Source organism: Notothenia rossii (genome assembly GCF_949606895.1).
Source record: "Notothenia rossii genome assembly, chromosome: 6".
NCBI lineage: Eukaryota > Metazoa > Chordata > Actinopteri > Perciformes > Nototheniidae > Notothenia > Notothenia rossii.
In genome coordinates, this window is record NC_136909.1 from 11,428,115 (window position 1) to 11,446,435 (window position 18,321).

Below are 18,321 nucleotides of genomic sequence, written 5' to 3' on the forward strand. Positions count from 1 at the left end.
CACAAATATAAACAATGCCCACAGTGCTGCTGCGTGAACGGGGACGCACAGGCTCACACATTGCCTCTCTGTCCCAGGGGGATTGTTAACAAACTGCTGAACCATCACACATGCTGATTACCCAACCAGTTTACATGTGTCATAGACTCAAGCCTCCCTGCAAACTGCGGAGAAAAAGACGTCTAGATGCTGTTTCAGTGCCACTTTTTCTGTCATTGCTATGTTGACTTTTCTTCAAACAAAAATTACTGCATTGGTTTATTTTTACCTCCGTTGGAAGCGAGACTACATTATTTCTGGTAACAGTCTGGAAACGACTTGTTTACTGTATAGCAGCAGGGTTCACAATAGCCACAGACGCTGTCACCTAAATAGTGTATGCACTTTTTGATTGGTCAGGCTCCTTGTTTTTTAACCTCACTGTTTGCTGTGGGTAAAGTGGGTTATTGCTTTGATGCGTGATAAGACTAGGGGTCTGACCCACTTCCCTGCTGCCAGTCACATCTCTCTTCACTTTCTCTGAGGGCCAGTTTCTTCCCGGGAACTATTTTGCTCACCTGTAATTACCAGGAGACACCATTGTTGCCCTTTGTCACATTGTTATCCCTTATATGTTTTAATATCAGTTTAATACGTGTGATGTGTTGGCTTGTTATCAAGAGCTACAGATTGATCACACTTGCCTTCCCCTAGTCATAGATACAGTATGCACAGTACTCTTTGTTTTTTTTGCATGGTCTTGCATGCTTTTAAAGCGTCAGGAGGCATTTAAAAAAATGTTCTTGGGCCTCTTACACAATAACCAATGTGCACACAGACTTCTGTCAGCGCTCTTGGCAAACTCTTCATTTATCACAGAAGCACTTGAAGCATTCACATGAGCAGCAGCTGGGCAGCTTTGTCAGTGAGCCTAAAACTAAATCTTGAAGTGCTGCGATGTCTTTCCCTACATCCTTGCCCAGAGCCGAGGAGAGCTGGGTCTCGTCTGACGCTCACTTCTTCTCACCCAGCCTGCTGTGTCATAGCCCCCAAGCACTTTGTCCTTCACGGACTGATCCTCCCTTTTGGACATCTGCTCTAAGTCAAAGTCATGCAACGCAACTGACCTAATTAGTCACAACACGATCACATTTAGTCAGAAAGCATTTTTATGAGGAGTCAAACACTAACGTATAACTCCGCTTAGCCCGGGCTTAAGGCCACATCTAAACCTTCGCTGCATGCTAATCGGGGTGTGAAGGACAACGCCTCGTGATAAAAGGAAAGTGGAAAGAGGGAGGGGTGAGTTTTCTGAATTGTTGCCTCAACCATTCCCCCCCGGGCCCCCACCAGGACAGACTGGCTCTGTGAAATAATGGCAGGGCAGGAGATAGACATGTCCACGGCACCTGGAAAATGGGGGTGGGACTTCTGCTGTCTGGGAAACGGGATTCGTTTCATGCTCATTGGCTGTGAGGGTGTTGGGCCGTGAAGAGGGCAGATTTGTTGGGGGTATAAAGGACGTGCATTGTTTTGAAAAGGTCTCTGTAGACAGACCAGATCGGATACCCTCTACCTTCACATCTGTGGCCACAACATTTAGATTTTTCTGATCTCACGCCACAACTTTTTGGACACACGTAGATTTAGGCGACTTTGAGCAGTGTAGCATTGAGTGCAGCCGGTCTGGCCATGCCTGGAGTGAACCTGGACTTACTAGCAGCCTCAGAGGCTCCCGAGGCTTTGGGCAGTCCAGATAGCGCTTGTGCAGAGTCTGGCCTGGAGGAGGAGATCGGTGATCTGCTAGCTCAAGAGGAAGCAGAGCATGAAGAAGAGCTGTTTTGCAAGAGGGAATTTGAAGTAACACTACAGTGTGCAGTGGGGGAGATCCACAGTGACCTGCAGGCCTTTGGGAAGCAAGTGGATGTTTGCTTTAAGGAGGCAGCTGCTCAGGTGGCTCCTCTGGCTGAGGCCCTCGCCCGGCTGCAGGAGGAGAACCTGAGGATGAGCATTCAGCAGGAGAAGCTGCTGAGGCTGGTGGAGGTCCTGTGTAAGGTTATGGGGCTACCTGAGAGCTTACTGCATGAACTGGCCAGCAAAGAAAGCTCACCTACAATTCAATGTGAAAGCGAAATGCCGTCCAGTGATTCTCTGTCGTCTTCCAACGATGCTCCAGCCAGCACATCCCAGGACGAAGCACTCGAAGCGCCTCACGAAACTTCATCCCACACGTTGGAAGATTCTCTATCCAGTGCTCCCCAGGACTCTCAGACTCTTCTGCATAGTCCATCAAGCATTTCCCAGGAAGCTTCACCCTGCCCCAAGGAATCAGACTCTGTGTCCGCTGAGACAAGCACACCTCCGACTCCAGAAACATTGTCTCTCCAACAACCACCCACCTTTGCAACCTGCCGCTCCCTCTCTGCTCCCTCTGGGTTGGAAAGCATTTCTTGCAGCAAAAGCGCGGTACTGCTCTCTGATACAGGTTTAGAAAGAAAACCAAACGCCCTTTTTTGTATTCAGATAAGCTGCGTGAAGAATAGGAATGTATTTTTGTTCCTGTGTTCGCATCACATGTGGATCAGCTGGCCTCAAGTACTTTTGAGTGCCATGCTTGTTCTTGCCCATGTTCTCTTTGACCTGTACTTTCTGACCTTTTCATTGGTTTTAATCTTACAATATGTCCTTAATTCATTTTTTAGAAATAGCCTGACCATCCTCACTGTCAGTCAGTTTTGACACATTGTGTCTATTTGAAGGACATCACTACAGTCTGTCCTGGAGGTATTCCAATCCTTCAACACCATGTGTTTCTGATCCTGGCTCGTACTCATGTTTCTCTGCAGCTCTGCATGAAAGGGCTCATATGAAGTGGATACACTTCATGTCTTAACAGTAACAGTTGCCCTGGCCTATAGTTTGTCACATCATAGATCATCCATCATGCTCACTTTGGCAGGCATCGTATTGATTTAGCATACAACATTTTCCAACAAAGGAGTCATAAATGGAGCTGTTTTACTTCTCCGGTTTAATAACAAAGATTGGATTAAGGTCTTACATCCCGTTGTAAAAATCATTTCACAGTCCTCTTGACTGACATGATAATCTCTCGGCTCTCAAGCTTTGTTTGCTCAATGTACCCTTGAGATCCCATAACAAACACTGTTTGTTTGTATGCACTGGTGACATTTCAAGGGATATTGAGTAATTGCGGCGTAATCTTCAGTTATATAACCGGCCAATGTTGCATCTGCCAATCAGCTGTTCCTGTAAAGGTGGTGGTCTTCTCTTAAATCTTACTTGTGATACCTCCCAATGCCTTTATGCAATGTCAACTATGAAATATGTCAGTTTTTCATAATTCTGCTGCCAGGGACTGTATTGCAGGTTTAAGTCATCAAACAATACATGTTCAGAGAGATTGTAGCCCTTCTCGTATAACAGCAGAATTAAGCATCTGAATTAAACACGACGTGAGCGCAGGTTATCTGGGATTTTCTCACCCCACTCACATTCCCACATTGCCTGAATCAGGGCCCTTGTTTGTGTCCCAAAGCATTCCTTGTCGGTCAAGTGCCTCTCACTCCAGTCCGTCCCATGTCCAGAAAAGCTTTAAAAGCAGTGGCCACAGCTAATCCCACAGCACTGAGGCTGCTCCGGGGCATTGTCCCTCCCTGGTGAAACCTGGGGCCCACAGTGAGGCTGTGGATAGGGACGGGCCAGCTGTCTGAGCTATATCTGGACGCAGCTACAACAAAGGCCTTAAAGCCACATCTAGAGCTCCTAGTCTGCCACAGGCATTCAGCACGATGTATAATATAAGAGTTGTTTTCTATAGGATTTGTGGTCACTTCAAAAGAGCTGGTTGAAAGCCAGGTTTACATTAAAGACCTATAATGTTTATTCTCCTGTTGCTCTACTTCCTCTTCAGCATGCTCCCTCACTCTTACCTTTTGCTCTTACGCTCAGCACTCCTTCTGTGGTGTACATACCATTTTCTCAGAGTTTATATCTGCTAATGCATTGTTCCCATCCTCCAGTCATAATGGTGTACCGTACCTGTCAGATAAACTCTTGCTTCACTGCAGCTCAGTATCATCTGGACACTCACTGTGTCAGTCACACTCCATGGACTACGTTAACAGTAACTTGGCAGAGTGGCTCTCCCACTCATGTGCTCACTGTCACCCTCTCTGGCTGGAAGGCAGAGGGATGGAAGAAATGATGAGATGTGGTGCGCTGGCAGTCTTAATGCAAAAAGAGATTATCAGAGGCAGGCTGCTTCTAACACTCAAGCCTATTATGGCTGCAGTGTGTTTGACCAAAGTCCTCCTGTGCTTATTACGTTCTAAATGTCAGCAAGCTTAAGTTATGTTTTTTAACCCTCATCTATCTTGGGGTGAGGGTACAACTTAAAAGCCTGAGCTCCGGGTTTAAAGATTCTTTCTGCAGGTGCTATGGCAATGCACGTATCCAACTAAAGCAGTGTTTCTCAAACTTTTCCATACCAAGGACCACTTAACCAATAAAAAAACACTCGCGGACCACCAAACTCCACAAATATCCAAAATCACATCGTTTTTCTAGAACAAATTACAAATCGCCTGAAAATGGTAAAAACAAGTGGCAACATGTGTGATGAAGGTGTTGCGCTGGGCTATATCATGCAATCGAAAGTGAAACTTAAGCTCGCTCCATTGCGGAGGTATTCCCGCGAGAGTGCGGAAAACTTAAATGTATTTATTTATTTCAAATGTGAAATCTTACCAATATACTAACGGACCACTAGGGGGCGCTAGTGGCCCGCGGACCACACTTTGAGAAGCACTGAACTAAGGTCACCCTTTTTTTTTTAGAGGGGCCCTGGTATGCAAAATGTCAGGTTCATATTGTACTTGTGCCTCTACTGGGACATGTTTACAGGCTTTAATGTTCCAAAAGGTCTTTATTTTTCTCAAACTGCACCTCTTTCACCCTCTGTCTGAAACCAGAGCCCAGTCTGCTCTGATTGGTTAGCTGGCTGGCTCTGTTACATAGTGATGTCACTATGTTACAGAAGTAAACAAAGGAGTACATCCGAGGCGTTTCAGGTTGGGGGGTGTGAGAGAGAAACTCCCTTTTGGAGGGAACTGTGGGATTTCAGCCTTTGCACACAATTGACACACCCTACAGGAAAAGGAAGACTCCAAAAAGCACGATAGGGCCTCTTTAACTGAATATATAGACATGAAACATTGTTTTGCATGTCTTGGTGTCTGCGCTGTAGCTCATGCTGTGTGTGTTTGTGTTGTGTGTGCAGATGAAGACAGAGCCCGTGGCCTCGGAGCCGGTGTCTGCAGCTGCATCGTCTGCCAAGGTGGGGAGTCACGTCCCCACCATCCCAAACGGCTCCAGCACTCAGGGCAAACCACACGAGCGCTCCGGAAAACTGACAGCCGACCAGCTGGCTGCTATCGAGGACGAAGAGCTCCTTGACAAAATGGTACTTCGCACTCAAGTTATAATTCTGGATGATTTTGATTTGAGCACCACTTTAGAACTAATGAATGATGTAGCGTTAGTCATGCAGATAGTGTAGTAAATCTCCCAAGATATGTGAAGGTATATTTGGAAAAGCAAAAGCTTATTGTTGTCTGTATGGAAAATGCTATGTTAGAAGTGCATGACCGAATAGAGCCATGCCATTACGGCTTTTTGTGAAGAATGACTTCATTGTTTTTGTTTTCTCTCACAGCTCGATGAGTCGAAAGACTTTGAGGAGAGGAAGATGATCCGTGCAGCCATGAGAGACCTTCGCAAGAGAAAGAGAGGTAAGAGAACAAAACGAATGTTTGTTACTCTCATCAAATGAAGACGTGCTTAATTCTTTTATCCCGACCACTGCTTTGTTTCAAATGACGGTACTATAAGGTAGTCACACCGCCTCATTAAAATCAAGCGTCTTATTTATTTTTCAATCCCTTTTTTTTTATTGAAATGTTCCACATCATGTCTATCCATTCTGCCCTCAGAGGCCATGCTGGGATGTACTCAAGAGGAAATAGGTATGGCAGGTTGCTGTGCAGTGTGATTTTACAATTAATAATGCCTGCGTTTGTTTTTTTGTGTGCACCGTCCTTTCATTATAAGACCACAACAGTTTATCTCCAAGAGCTCTGTGGTGGATGATGAAGACAAAAGGTTGACAGTGTTGTTAACATGCATGAATCCTGTTGTCATACTCACACAACTTTGTAACTGAAACATCTACCACATGTAGTGTGTATCTGTGTTGTAGAGAGCATCCAGTTTCACAAGCCGTCTGGTTTCGGTGCTGTTGAACCCTAATTGGATTCCCAGATTTGCTCAGTGCACTCACTCAGTGGCATGGAGCATCCAAAGGGCAGACCTATCTATACTTAGTGTAGAAAAGGCCCCAAAGTTATCATTATTGATATAATATATTATTTTATTATACAGAGTTGATACCTGTTAAGTTGTGCCTTCATAGTGGGGAGGGGCTAACCCACGTGTTTTTGGGTGACGTCACACATCGGAGGGTAATGTGCGTCAGTAGTTGCAGGAAAGTTATGCATGCCGTGTTAAGTTTTGTATTGTGTGCGTAAATGAACGAAAAACCACACGCACAAATATCTGTATGTCTGCCTAAATCAGTAAAGAGCCTCATCTTAGCTCCTCATTTCCTCTACTCTGGACTTTTGGCCTTAAGTGGTGTTCTGGATGAACCTAGTGTTAGACACCAAGCTAGTGCCAACACTGAGTTATCTCTAACTCTCCACTACACATAGTTAGAATAAATGCATAATAAGTTTATATGCAGGTACCCTCTCAGGTCAAAGCTTTAGTTTGCACTGCAGGGGTTAAGGTATCACAGTGTGCTTTTTGATGTTTAATGTTTTTGCTGTACATATAACCTGACAGCTTTGGCTGGGCTCGAACCTCCCACCTGTGGTGTGCGTGTGCGTGTGTGTTTGTTTAAGGGAATTTCACAGTACTGTGGAAAGAATCTGCAAACCTCACATTTACAAGAGGTTTTGTTTGAATCCATCTCTGCAGCAGTGAGATGAGGCGCTGTCAGTTTGTTTAAGACCTTTTTGTCCTCCTCCTCCTCTTTTTCCACTGACATCATCCCTCCACCTCTATATCCCCTTTCTCCCCTTCTCTCCCCTTCCCCTTCTCCACCCCAGACCAGAGAGAAAAGGAGCGCGACAACCGTCTGCAGGAGATCCGGCAGCAGAGGGAAGAGCGAGGGCAGAAAGGCCGTCCAGGCGTGGGAGCAGGAGAGGTGGGGATGAGGAAGGTGGAGAAGTCCGCCGACGGCTCCAGCCTCAGCCAAGTCACCAAGACGGACCGCTTCGCTTCGTCTGGTAGGTCTCTCTTTCATTTTGCGAAATAGACAACAAATGATAAGGATCATCTTTGTCCGATGTGTTTATAATTAAAAATGTTCCTTTTTTAGATGATGGAAGCAGATCTGTTCGCAGCACTGTTGTTGAGTCCAGTTATCTGCAGAAAACAGACAGTTAGTCATTTCTTCATCATCATCATATTTTATAGTCATTAGTCATATTGTCAATATTATTCACATGCCTGTGTTCATTTATCTCAGGAGGGACACTCCAGTCAAAGTCATACAGCTTCAGCTCTTCATCTTCCTCCTCCAACGCAAGCAAAAAAGTGGGCAGGTAAGTTAAGAAACATCAGCACGGTATCTAATCAACGCCTACAGTTTGACCAGTTAACTTACTGTACGCGTCCCTGCCTGCCTCAGTGTGTTTGACCGCGAGGACGACACATCGTCTCGCAGCGGCAGCAGTGGATTGGCCGCGGTTGAGCGACTGCAGGCGGAGCGGCGCAAGGAGCTGATGAGAGCTCAGAGTCTGCCCAAGACCTCGGCCATGACGGCCCGCAAAGCCATGATAGAGAAGCTGGAGAAGGAGGGAGGCGGGTAAGAACAAACGGAGAGGAATTACTTCCCATGAAAGGTAGCAGATCAAAGAGTGTAAATATTAACACAAACCTGACTTTTTTCTTTTAGCCCTGGAAATCAGGCGGTCGCCAAGGTAAACAAGGTCCAGCGCTCCACCAGCTTTGGTGTTCCCAACGCAAACTCCATCAAGCAGATGCTGCTCGACTGGTGCCGTGCCAAGACCCGCTCGTATGAGGTGAGCTCCAGCCCGACAACACGGTGTGTAGGGCTCATCTTTAACGTCAGCCAGTGGAGCTAAACCTGAAGATTAAGACAAGATAATATTTTCCTTCTATAGGAATGTTTCCATCACTTACCTGGGACTGCCTCCAAATCTAATCAGAATACCTTTACTCGTCCAACAGAGGGGACATTTACATTTGTGACAGCGAGGAGCCAAAGAAAGCCTAATGTTAATAACTAAGAAGCTTGCATAAATTAGTAGAACAAATGACACAATTTCCAAAATGCACATCCTAATCTGTCCGTCTCCTCCCTCAGCATGTGGATATTCAGAACTTTTCATCCAGCTGGAGTAACGGCATGGCATTTTGTGCCCTGGTGCACAATTTTTTCCCTGAATCCTTTGAATTCGAGTCCCTGAGCCCGAGCAACCGCAGGCAAAACTTTGAGGTGGCCTTCAACACAGCAGAGTGAGTACACACACAACTGTTTCCCATAGGCTGTGTATAAAGATACACATACGGTCTATGATCTGTCCCAGTAACATGTCCGCTAACCACATCAGTTCTGTTGCTGTTGTTAAGCTCTGACTGAAAGTGTGACGGTCCACCGACTATGTTGGAGAAACCACAACACGGCAGTGAAGCTTTTTGTTAATCATGGTGGAGAACATGTGAAGAAAATCAGGAGAAACCAGAAGAAGAATCTTTGCTCTAAACTTCAGAGTCTAAAGCGTAAAGACATACACTTTAATCTGCAATCCAAGGTTGTGAATGCACATTGAAAACCAATTCAAACACATTTCCCTTTCTTTGTATCATACACACATCCTGCTCTCATTCCTCTGTAACATCCACTTTTATTCAGTGTTGCTATACCAACATCTACTTGACCCTGAAGTTCAGAGACGGACCCAAAACGCGTGAAACTCCTCGACTGATGTCTCGCTGTTAACCCCCCCTGTCTCTCCCAGGTGTATCAAACTACCTCAAGGCTCTAATAACTCCACCTTTAAACCATCACTCCCCACCTGTCCTCTACTATGATAACTGCTGCGGCCCCTCCATCTGCTCTAAACCAGAGACCCATGAGCAAACCCACCCCAAACCACCACCAGGTTAACAAATACGGACGAGCTCCCGCCTATTACCTCCACATCTCCCCTCCTTTTTATTCCTAATGCCTCTCTCTCTTTCAAAGCCCCTCACCCACCTGTGTGTGTGTGTGTGTTTGCTCACATGCTCTCAGCAGTTTAATGTCCATGCTGATGTTGATGTTATTCACGATCCCGACACCGGACTGTCACCCAACCACAGCCCCCTCCTTTCCACCTTTGTGTTGCACCCCCACCCACTCCCCCAGGCACTGCTGACCCTCCAGCTGTTATCTGAAACCCCAACACACACACACTCACACACTCCTGTGCACCAGTATGTTTTTTTTTTTTAGAGTCACCGTATGGTTTTGTCTTTGTGTGTTTCATCTGCAGAACCCTTGTTGTTTTTTTCACCGTGTCGTGTGTTCTCTGAGAGATCGCAGCCGTATTCAAATGGTCAGAAGTTGCACAGAAAAAAACAACAAGAAGCAAAAAGGCTAAATGAGCATCACCCGACGCTCATTTGACATTTTGTTTGCAAGTGTGTTTGTTTGCCACATACTGTACGTATCGAGATGTTCATGAAGCATGTCAACTCATGGATATATATTTGTGAACACAGAGAATGTAATGGTATTGTTTCTTTTTGTGTCATTTCTCTCTCCCTCTGTCTCCTCACCCTGGATCTTCTTCGTTTGGCTGCTCACCGCTTAATCTGTTGTCTTCCTCCTTCCTCTCTTTCCCACACTTTGTCCACTATCTTTGTCCCGTTTCTTCTTCTTATCTGTATCTTCTCCCTTCTCCTCCTCCTATCTGTTTGGTTCTTCCTTTCCTTCCTGTCCTCCCCTGTCTCTCCCCCCCTCCCCCCCTCCCCCCTGCTGGGTGTGGGCACAGGAAAATGGTGGACTGCCCCCAGCTGTTGGATGTGGACGACATGGTGAAGATGCGCGAGCCGGATTGGAAGTGTGTGTATACGTACCTGCAGGAGTTCTACAGGGGGCTGGTGACCAAGGGCCTGGTTAAAACCAAAAACTCCTCCTAGAGTCGCACCGCAACTAAAACTGAACCCATGGTGAGAGAGGGGGCGAACCTACAGAGGAACCACACTCTGGTTCTGAGAGGTGTGTGTGTGTGTGTGTGTGTGTGTGTGTGTGTGTGTGTGTGTGTGTGTGTGTGTGTGTGTGTGTGTGTGTGTGTGTGTGTGTGTGTGTGTGTGTGTGTGTGTGTGTGTGTGTGTGTGTGTGTGTGTGTGTGTGTGTGTGTGTGTGTGTGTGTGTGTGTGTGTGTGTGTGTGTGTGTGTGTGTGTGTGTGTGTCAAACGTGCTTCAGAAAACTCCTTTATTGGCCGCTTTTGGAAATATGATCCCTCGTGTTAATCTGAAGCTACTGAAGTACGAAGTACCAAACATGGTGTGTGTGTCCATGTGTGCATTTCTGAATAGTCAGACTATGGCCCAGGCGGAGAGCCAGGACCATCTGCAACACTTTAAAAGGAACTGCTGTATCACAAAGCTTCAAACAAAGAGGTTGAGAAACAAAGCAGGCTGTGTTGTCTGCTGACTTTTGATCATGTGTGAATTTACAGGTGTTTATGCTCGTTAAGCCTTTTTAAACTCCTGAAGTGCAGAATGACCCCATGTCTGCAGTTCCTTAAATAACAAAACCAATTTTATGTTGACATTTATTTCCTCATGCGTGCCGCTCCTGTTACTCAGGATGTCTGGAGGGTTTACAGAACGTGGAGATATAACGCCACCCTGTGGTCGAAGCATGCTGCGTTACTGAAGTTTATTTTTAGAGAGCTTTAAAAGGGTTTTCCACACATTGCTTTAGAGAGACACAAAAGGATAAAACATAACCACGCAAAGGAGTTAATCAGTGACTTCTTTTCAAATGTAGCTGCTAACCTATTTGGTTTATGATCAGTTAAAGCACCTGACTTATGATTTAAATTTGAATAATAATGAGCGATCATCCGATCCTCCACCATCCTGTCTGTCCCCTCCTCTCTCTCACTGTCTCTTGTATGCTGTTCCTCAGGACGTACGCCAACTGCATGCCTCTGCTGGAGGTGGAGGACATGATGATCATGGGTAATAAACCCGACTCCAAGTGTGTCTTCACCTACGTCCAGTCTCTGGTCAACCACCTGCGCAGATACGAGATGTCCATGGGCCGGCCCTGTCCCCTCTGACCTCTGACCTGAGGGTGAAGCCTGGACGTGGCATCATGGACAAGTTGGGGATTGTGTGTGTGCGTGCGTGTGTTTGTGTTCGTTTGCGTATTAGCTTCGTTGGCAGTGGTGATGTGTTTTCATTATTTCATTAACACAAAGTCCGTCTTTTTACAGAAAGAGGGCTCCAAAGTTTTTATAAGACTACCTTTTCAAAGCTTTAAAAATGTAATCTTTTTTTACTCTGCGTTGTACCAGGAACATTTTAACAGGCAGAAGCCGTGTTACCATGCCAGTGCGCTACAAAAGAGAAATCTTTGTATCGTATTTCCCCTTTAAGTTATTTTTCAACATATCTCTGCCATACTTTTGTAATTATAAACCTTGTTGGCATTGCTGTAGGTCATTCCACAAGAAGCAAAATATACCGTTGCGTTATTTGGTTTTTATCTCGGTACTTTTTAATTGTTAAAACACTCTGGCTGCTTGAAGTATTTGAATTAAGTTATTCTGATGTTGATGTAACAGTTAGCCGATTACTATTTAATACAGAGGCACAGGGAAGTCCTTCATTGTTCAAATGGATGCAGCGAGTATGCAGTGAGTAAATCTCACCTTTCTGAACTTTAAAGTGCTACTGAGAACATGTTGAACACTATTTGAACTTTTTAAAAGCCACCTGTATAATATTATTCTAACAGCGAGTATATTTGCGGTCAAACACGTTTTCTTTTATTCAGGTATATAGAAAAAAGAGGAGTGGGCTGAGGTCATTCGGCTGACTTGTATAATGACTTGATTTTTTTTACTGACGGCATATTTCGAAAAACAAAATGTGTACAGCAGTGCTGCCTCACCCCAGCATCACTGACTTACTGCCACACACACCCACACACTGCTCTTTTAGAGGGCTTCTTATTTATGCTTGAGTAGATTTTGTTGAAATATACTATTTTTATTTTGTTAGTGTGTACATCATGCTTTGTTCAAAGCGTCGATAAGCTCAAGCTATTAGGATGTTTTGTTGAACTAATTGGGGTCACTTTTTGGACGAGTTAAAGGGCCTGATGAAAGCCGGCTTTCTGTTTCAACGTGAGTTATCATGACTGAACATAACTGCCAACTGTATATTTTACAACATTAAGCTAAGGAATTTTTTAAGGGTGAAAGACTTTTATTACGCTTGTAAAAAATTAAGATGCCTTTAATAAGAAATTCTGATTGTCTCAGAGCTTAACGAGCTTGATGAAACGTATTTCTTAAAGGTTTTCTTTTATTGTTTGGAGAAATTATTTGAGATGATTCCACTGCTGCCGAATGAAAACCGAATACCTTCCACGGTGCAGTGAGTGCTGTAAATAAGAGCTTAAACACATTATAATGTCATGTTTCTGTGCACCACAGTCAAATGGGAATTGAAATTAAACCAATTTGAAATGAATGTATTTGTTTGCTATTATTGCTCGTTAACCTTTTCCACACCACAATCTACCTATTGGCAATTAACAGCCTGCCATCCGTCAAATCTAATCTTTGAAGCAGACAAGAAAACCTAATACTACAACATAGCAAAAACTTGAGATTATTTTTTCAAACATTTTATTATTTTATTTTACAGTGCTTTCACTTGATCCTCTTGTGTGCTTCAGTCCGACCACCAGAACATGCAGCATCAACCTCAGGCCAGACGACAGGTTTCAGCCTGAGGCTTCATTCAGTTTCATAGTAGGTAGGAAGCTGTCAGACACACAAGGGGAACTCAAGAGAGGCAAAGATCCTGAAGAAAGCTCACATATAATGGACCAAAAACAAATGTAAGACATACACATTTCCAGTCTTGGTGTGGAGAGTAGAAAAGCATTCACAAAGCAACAGATGTTATCGCTGTAAAAATAACAAACATCAATATGTGCAAAATTCAGACTTTTGAAAGGCCTGTTGCTGATGCTAAGATGGTTTCCAAGCCCAAAAGCTGTTCCATGGTCTTCTGGTCTTATTTTGACGTGCATTTCAGTCATCAACTGCATCAACCAGCTGGTCGTGGAGCAGCTTTGGGGCTTGGTGGAAATATGAGATTGCTACTTCAGTTATAGGTCAGTATGCTTGTCTTCTGCGTTGGGCTCTGAGGAGGAGGAGGGGGAGGGGGAGGGGGAGGATTCGTACGGCGGCTCGTCTTTAAACGGGCTGTCCTTGGCGGGGGAGAAGCGGAACTCCTCTGGCACCTCGTCCTCAGCTGCAGTTTTCTTGTAGAAACCCAGCTCCTCCAGCAGCTGGTTGATCTCTGAGCGGCTCATGTCAGACAGGGCGATCCGCTGTGCAGGACACACAGGGTTATACTTCAAGTTTAAATGTACTTTTCCATCAGTGTTAGATCTGAAAAACGGTTATTGGACAAAACACAACTTCACATTCATGCTAATGTTGCTCTGTGTCTGAGAGAAGTGTTGATGGAACTGTTTGCTAGGAAGTGTACACCTCTAAAAAGTGTCATCAGATCTGGCCAAATGTTTTAATGCAGCTATATTTTTCAACACTATGTCTTTATTTCACTTAGAAAATGGAATAAGGCAATTTATATTTTAAAATGCAGTTTTATAATTATGCTTGAAGTCCTTGTGTGTAGGATAGGGCTGTCACAATATCAGATGTATACATGATTAGAGGGGCCCATAAATCCCAAAAGCTAAATAATGATATCTATAACAATTCTAAAAGAATATAATAATAATAAATAGTTAACTTTGTGTAATGTTTGTCTAACAAAACAAATGTTTTGTTAATTACAATCAAAACCCAAGTGTAGGGAGGGGGACATGAGTGAGTCTGTAACCATGAGTATACAAAAGCTTACAAAAATGAATGTATTTTATGTGGATAAATTGTTATGCTATAAATTGTTATGCTATAAATTGTTATGCTATAATATATATAATATATAGATGAACTCAGACGATGGCTAAAAAATATCAGGTAGGATTTTCTGTGAAATGGCAAGATGGGTGGGAAGAGGGGGGGACGGGGTGGCATGGGAAAGGGATTCCCTATATCTTTTCTTTCTTTGTCTTTTCTTTTTCTTTTTGTATTGTCTATATAATTTGTATCTGTATAAGTCCCTTTTGTGAGGGCAAAAAAAATAATAAGTTGGTCACATAAAAAAAAAATGCTTACAAAAAGAACAACGACAGAAAGTGAGATTCAACATGATTATATATGTATATATTATTGACATCAAATACTTAAAAAATATATATATATGACGTGGTTATTGTCCATTCTGGTTAATATTGCAACACGTTGGATAGGATTTTCAAATTGATCGTATAGTCACAGGTTTAGAAAGACGCCATTCCCCTCACTTTTACTGGTCTAACCTCGACTCTGAGAATGAATGGAATGAAATCAACTCAAATATTCTACCAAAATTGTCACATTATTTTGTATAACAGATGATGTAAGCATTCTCAAGGTCTAGATATACTGTAGGGGTTTTGATCTATTTAAAAACAAGTACAATGTAAATGGCTTCAAAACAAACACTTACATCCAGCTCTTCAAAGTAGTGGTTCAGGAGGACGAGCTCAGGGTCGGCCCCAGGAATGTGCTTCATCACCAGATTATGGCTGAGATAGTGACGGTCAAGGATTGGCACAAAGAGAAAAAACGGTACTTTTTACAACCTGTAAAAGGACATGTTTAAAAAAAACAAGAAACCGCAGTGTGCTTGAGTGAAAGGATACTAAAGAGGAATGTCCTGGACCACGAAGGCTTTGACCTGCGGACAGAGGAACGGATTAATGTGTTTCACTCAGGGACGGTTTCAGTAGCAGATCTGTGGAGGATTATGGGAAACTCTAAACGTGAAATGTAAAATGTTTTTCAGTGAGCCAACACTTTGAGGCAGGGATCAGGCTTCAGTCTGTCTCTGTGTGTTGTCCACTTTGTTTATGTGGATTAGAGGGAAAAGGGCCACTTACCTCTCTGAGCCTGTTCAGCTGTCATCCACCACACGACTGCCAAGAGACACAACAAAAGATCACTATGGTTATTAGCAGCTCTCAGAATCAGGAATTGAGACATCACCTGGGTTAGAGGGGCTTTTCTATTTGCATTTTGTAGGTTCAGTTTTAAAAGTAGTAGTATTCTTGTTTTCTTCTTTGACTTCTTATTTTTATGAATACTATAACTTTGTTTTTATTAAATAGGAAATGTGAATGTGTTCAATTTGTGATCAATCAAGTACATATGTCTATTTAACTGAATTTAACTGATTTTTTTGGGCAACACCATGTTCTTTAAAATGATGCTTCAAAACTAAACACATCTGAAACAGGAAATGAGACATCAGAATAAGGAATTAGATAACTATTATATGTATGTGTCTTGAAGCATTCTTTTAATAACCTCTGCCCAAAACAACTTCAGTTAAGTTTCTCTGATGTTCTGGTACCACTGTAGCGTTGCACCTTATGAGAGAGGCTTCTGGGAAAGGATCCTAACCCATTTTAGCAGAAATCCGAGCCGCAGGTTAAGAACCGAGTGTGACTAACACAACAATAGCAAGAGAACTCGATTTTGTTCTGTGGTGCTGGCAGGCTGGTGATTTGGTGACACCCTGAGGGAGAAATGTCTGGTTTCTCATGAAAAAGAAAGGTTGAGTTACTGACACTTGTGTTCAGAACCAGACTTTTAGTAACACACCCAGTCCATTTTCAGCTAAATTACAACTAAGTCACCTTTACCAACGGTACCGTTATTACACAATTGTCTGAAAAGCTGTTGTACTTAAATCGGTACCATACTGTAAACCAATGGAGGAAGTAGTACTCAGATGTTAAGTACTTACAAAGTACAAGTACCAGCGTGTAGGAATACTCTGTTTGCCAGATACATCAGATTGGCTCATTTCAGAATCATATAACATGTTTTGATTATAATTATTGATGCTTTAATGTGTTTATCAATGCTGGTAAAGGTGCAGCTAGTTTTAATTCCTTTGTATGCTGCAGGGTAGCTTGTGAATTTACTCCAGATGTGACTAAAGTCTGATTTAAGAGTTGATTCTATTTCACAACATTAAACCAAATCTGTAACTAAAAGGTAATAAATAAATGTAGTGGAGTTAAAGTACACGATTTACCTCTGAATTGTACTGGGGTAGAACAAGTACAAAGTAGCATAAACTGAGAATACCCGGGTAGAGTACAAGTAACTAAAAATTGTAATTAAGTACTGTATTTGAGTAAATGTACTTAGTTACTTAACACCACTGCTGTAAACGCATGGAGAATATCCATCCAGTTTACTACAGCTCATCTCATCTGCTGGAAGGATCTCTCACGCATGCGCCCAGCACCGAAATTCAAGGAATAAATTCATACATTTAACCAAACTGGGCTCTTTAGAAAAAGACCACCGTACACCTACAACGAAAGTACACCGTCATCGTAAACACAACCAGCCTGCTGTCACGTATGCAACATAAACGCTTCCGTTACTCTACCTCCACCCTCGCTTTCGCCAGCCCTTCCAGCTTCTTCAGGTCCACATCATGGGCCGAGGCGCAGTGGAGCAGCCCGGCCAGCACCACCAGCCACATAGTTCCGGTTCTGACCACCGAGCACCGGGACCAGCACCTGCAGAGGACCGAAGGTGAGCAACCTGAACCCCGCTGAGAGGAGAGATGTGCAGCTATTGTCACGTCCTCCTGCCACGTCAAATAACTCCCCCCTCCCAGGAAGAGGGGGGAGGAGGGAGAGCAGGGAGGAGGTGTGAGGAGGTGTGCGCATCTGTTTTCTACGAGATCTCCATCCGAGTCAGAATCAGAAACAGGTTTATTACCAAGTTGACACGTACGAGGAATTTGACTTGATGTCATCGTGATAATAAGTCAAACTAAAATTAAAAAACACAGATAGTAAACTATTTTAAGAGACTATAATAACATAACAAAATATAAAAAATAATAAAAAATGTAGTGCAATATAACAGTATTTACATAGAAATAGAATGGAATGGAATAAAATATGGAATAAAATTCGGCACTAGTAAAAAAGAAAACAGATATTGTGTGCATTGTGTCATGAAGATAAAGTTAATCCCATAAAGTTGAGTAAAGTATGGTTAATCCCCCAAATGTTAATGGAAAACAAAACACTGTAAAACCAGTGGTGTAAAGTAACTAAGAAGATTTACTCAAGTCCTGTGTACAATTTTGAGATACCTTTTACTTTACTTGAGTATTTCAATTTTTTGTTACTTTGTACTTCTACTCCATTAGAATTCGGAGGTGACTCGTATACTTTTACTCCACTAAATTTATTTTACAGTTTAAGTTACTTTGCAAATTTGGATTATCGATGTGAAATATAATCAACACCTAAATAAGACTTTAGTCACACCTGGAGTAAATTCACAAGCTACCCTAGTATACAAAGTGATTAAAACTAGATGCACCTTTACCAGCTACTCTTTTTTTATATACTTTTTTGAAGTAGGCCACAGGGTGGGTCAAACTCAGTGTTGCCCCCCGTAGAACCACCTATGTATATTTTGAAGATGGTAGGTGGTCTGTTTTATTGCATATAATTGTACGATATTAGCCTTTACAAACATCATTGCATAATTACACTCCTACAGGTGACCATGAACCTGCTCAAGTGGAACCTACTTGAGCAGGTCTCCCTTGAAAAAGAGATCAATGACCTCAATGGGATACACCTGGATAAATAAAGGTTTGAGATGAACATGGTAAATAATCTGGAGGGGATTGAGGATTGAGAAACTCTATAGGCCAGGCCTACAAAGTGGATGAGTTCCTACATTTAGTAATATTTAACTATTCAAATACATGTCAAGAAATGTGATATTTGCCATTTTAGTTATTTACCACTTGTATGTGGAAGCAGATCTATTTCACAC

General features: G+C 43.0%; 2 protein-coding genes across 7 annotated transcripts in view; one reads left to right on the forward strand and one right to left on the reverse strand.

The window, feature by feature from the left end:
• Positions 1-12,844, forward strand: part of smtnb (smoothelin b) — a 49,445-nt gene extending 36,601 nt beyond the window's left edge. For 2 of the 6 annotated variants that reach the window (XM_079686689.1, XM_079686694.1), the window contains 10 exons: positions 5,282-5,464; positions 5,717-5,792; positions 5,994-6,026; positions 7,170-7,349; positions 7,442-7,504; positions 7,592-7,667; positions 7,754-7,930; positions 8,021-8,147; positions 8,453-8,604; positions 11,271-12,844. In XM_079686689.1, the coding sequence (XP_079542815.1) occupies positions 5,282-5,464; positions 5,717-5,792; positions 5,994-6,026; positions 7,170-7,349; positions 7,442-7,504; positions 7,592-7,667; positions 7,754-7,930; positions 8,021-8,147; positions 8,453-8,604; positions 11,271-11,424 (1,221 nt within the window). In that variant the 3' untranslated portion in view covers positions 11,425-12,844. The other 4 variants (XM_079686690.1, XM_079686692.1, XM_079686693.1 and 1 more) reach the window with 4 other exon arrangements.
• A 141-nt stretch (positions 12,845-12,985) lies between these two features.
• Positions 12,986-17,141, reverse strand: selenom (selenoprotein M). The gene is made up of 5 exons (XM_079686696.1): positions 16,904-17,141; positions 15,378-15,413; positions 15,141-15,175; positions 14,945-15,023; positions 12,986-13,715 (listed from the first exon to the last, which is right to left on the reverse strand). The coding sequence occupies exons 1-5, from the start codon at positions 16,997-16,999 to the stop codon at positions 13,491-13,493; spliced, it is 471 nt and encodes a 156-aa protein (XP_079542822.1). The 5' UTR covers positions 17,000-17,141; the 3' UTR covers positions 12,986-13,490.
• Between the last annotated feature and the right edge of the window lie 1,180 nt (positions 17,142-18,321).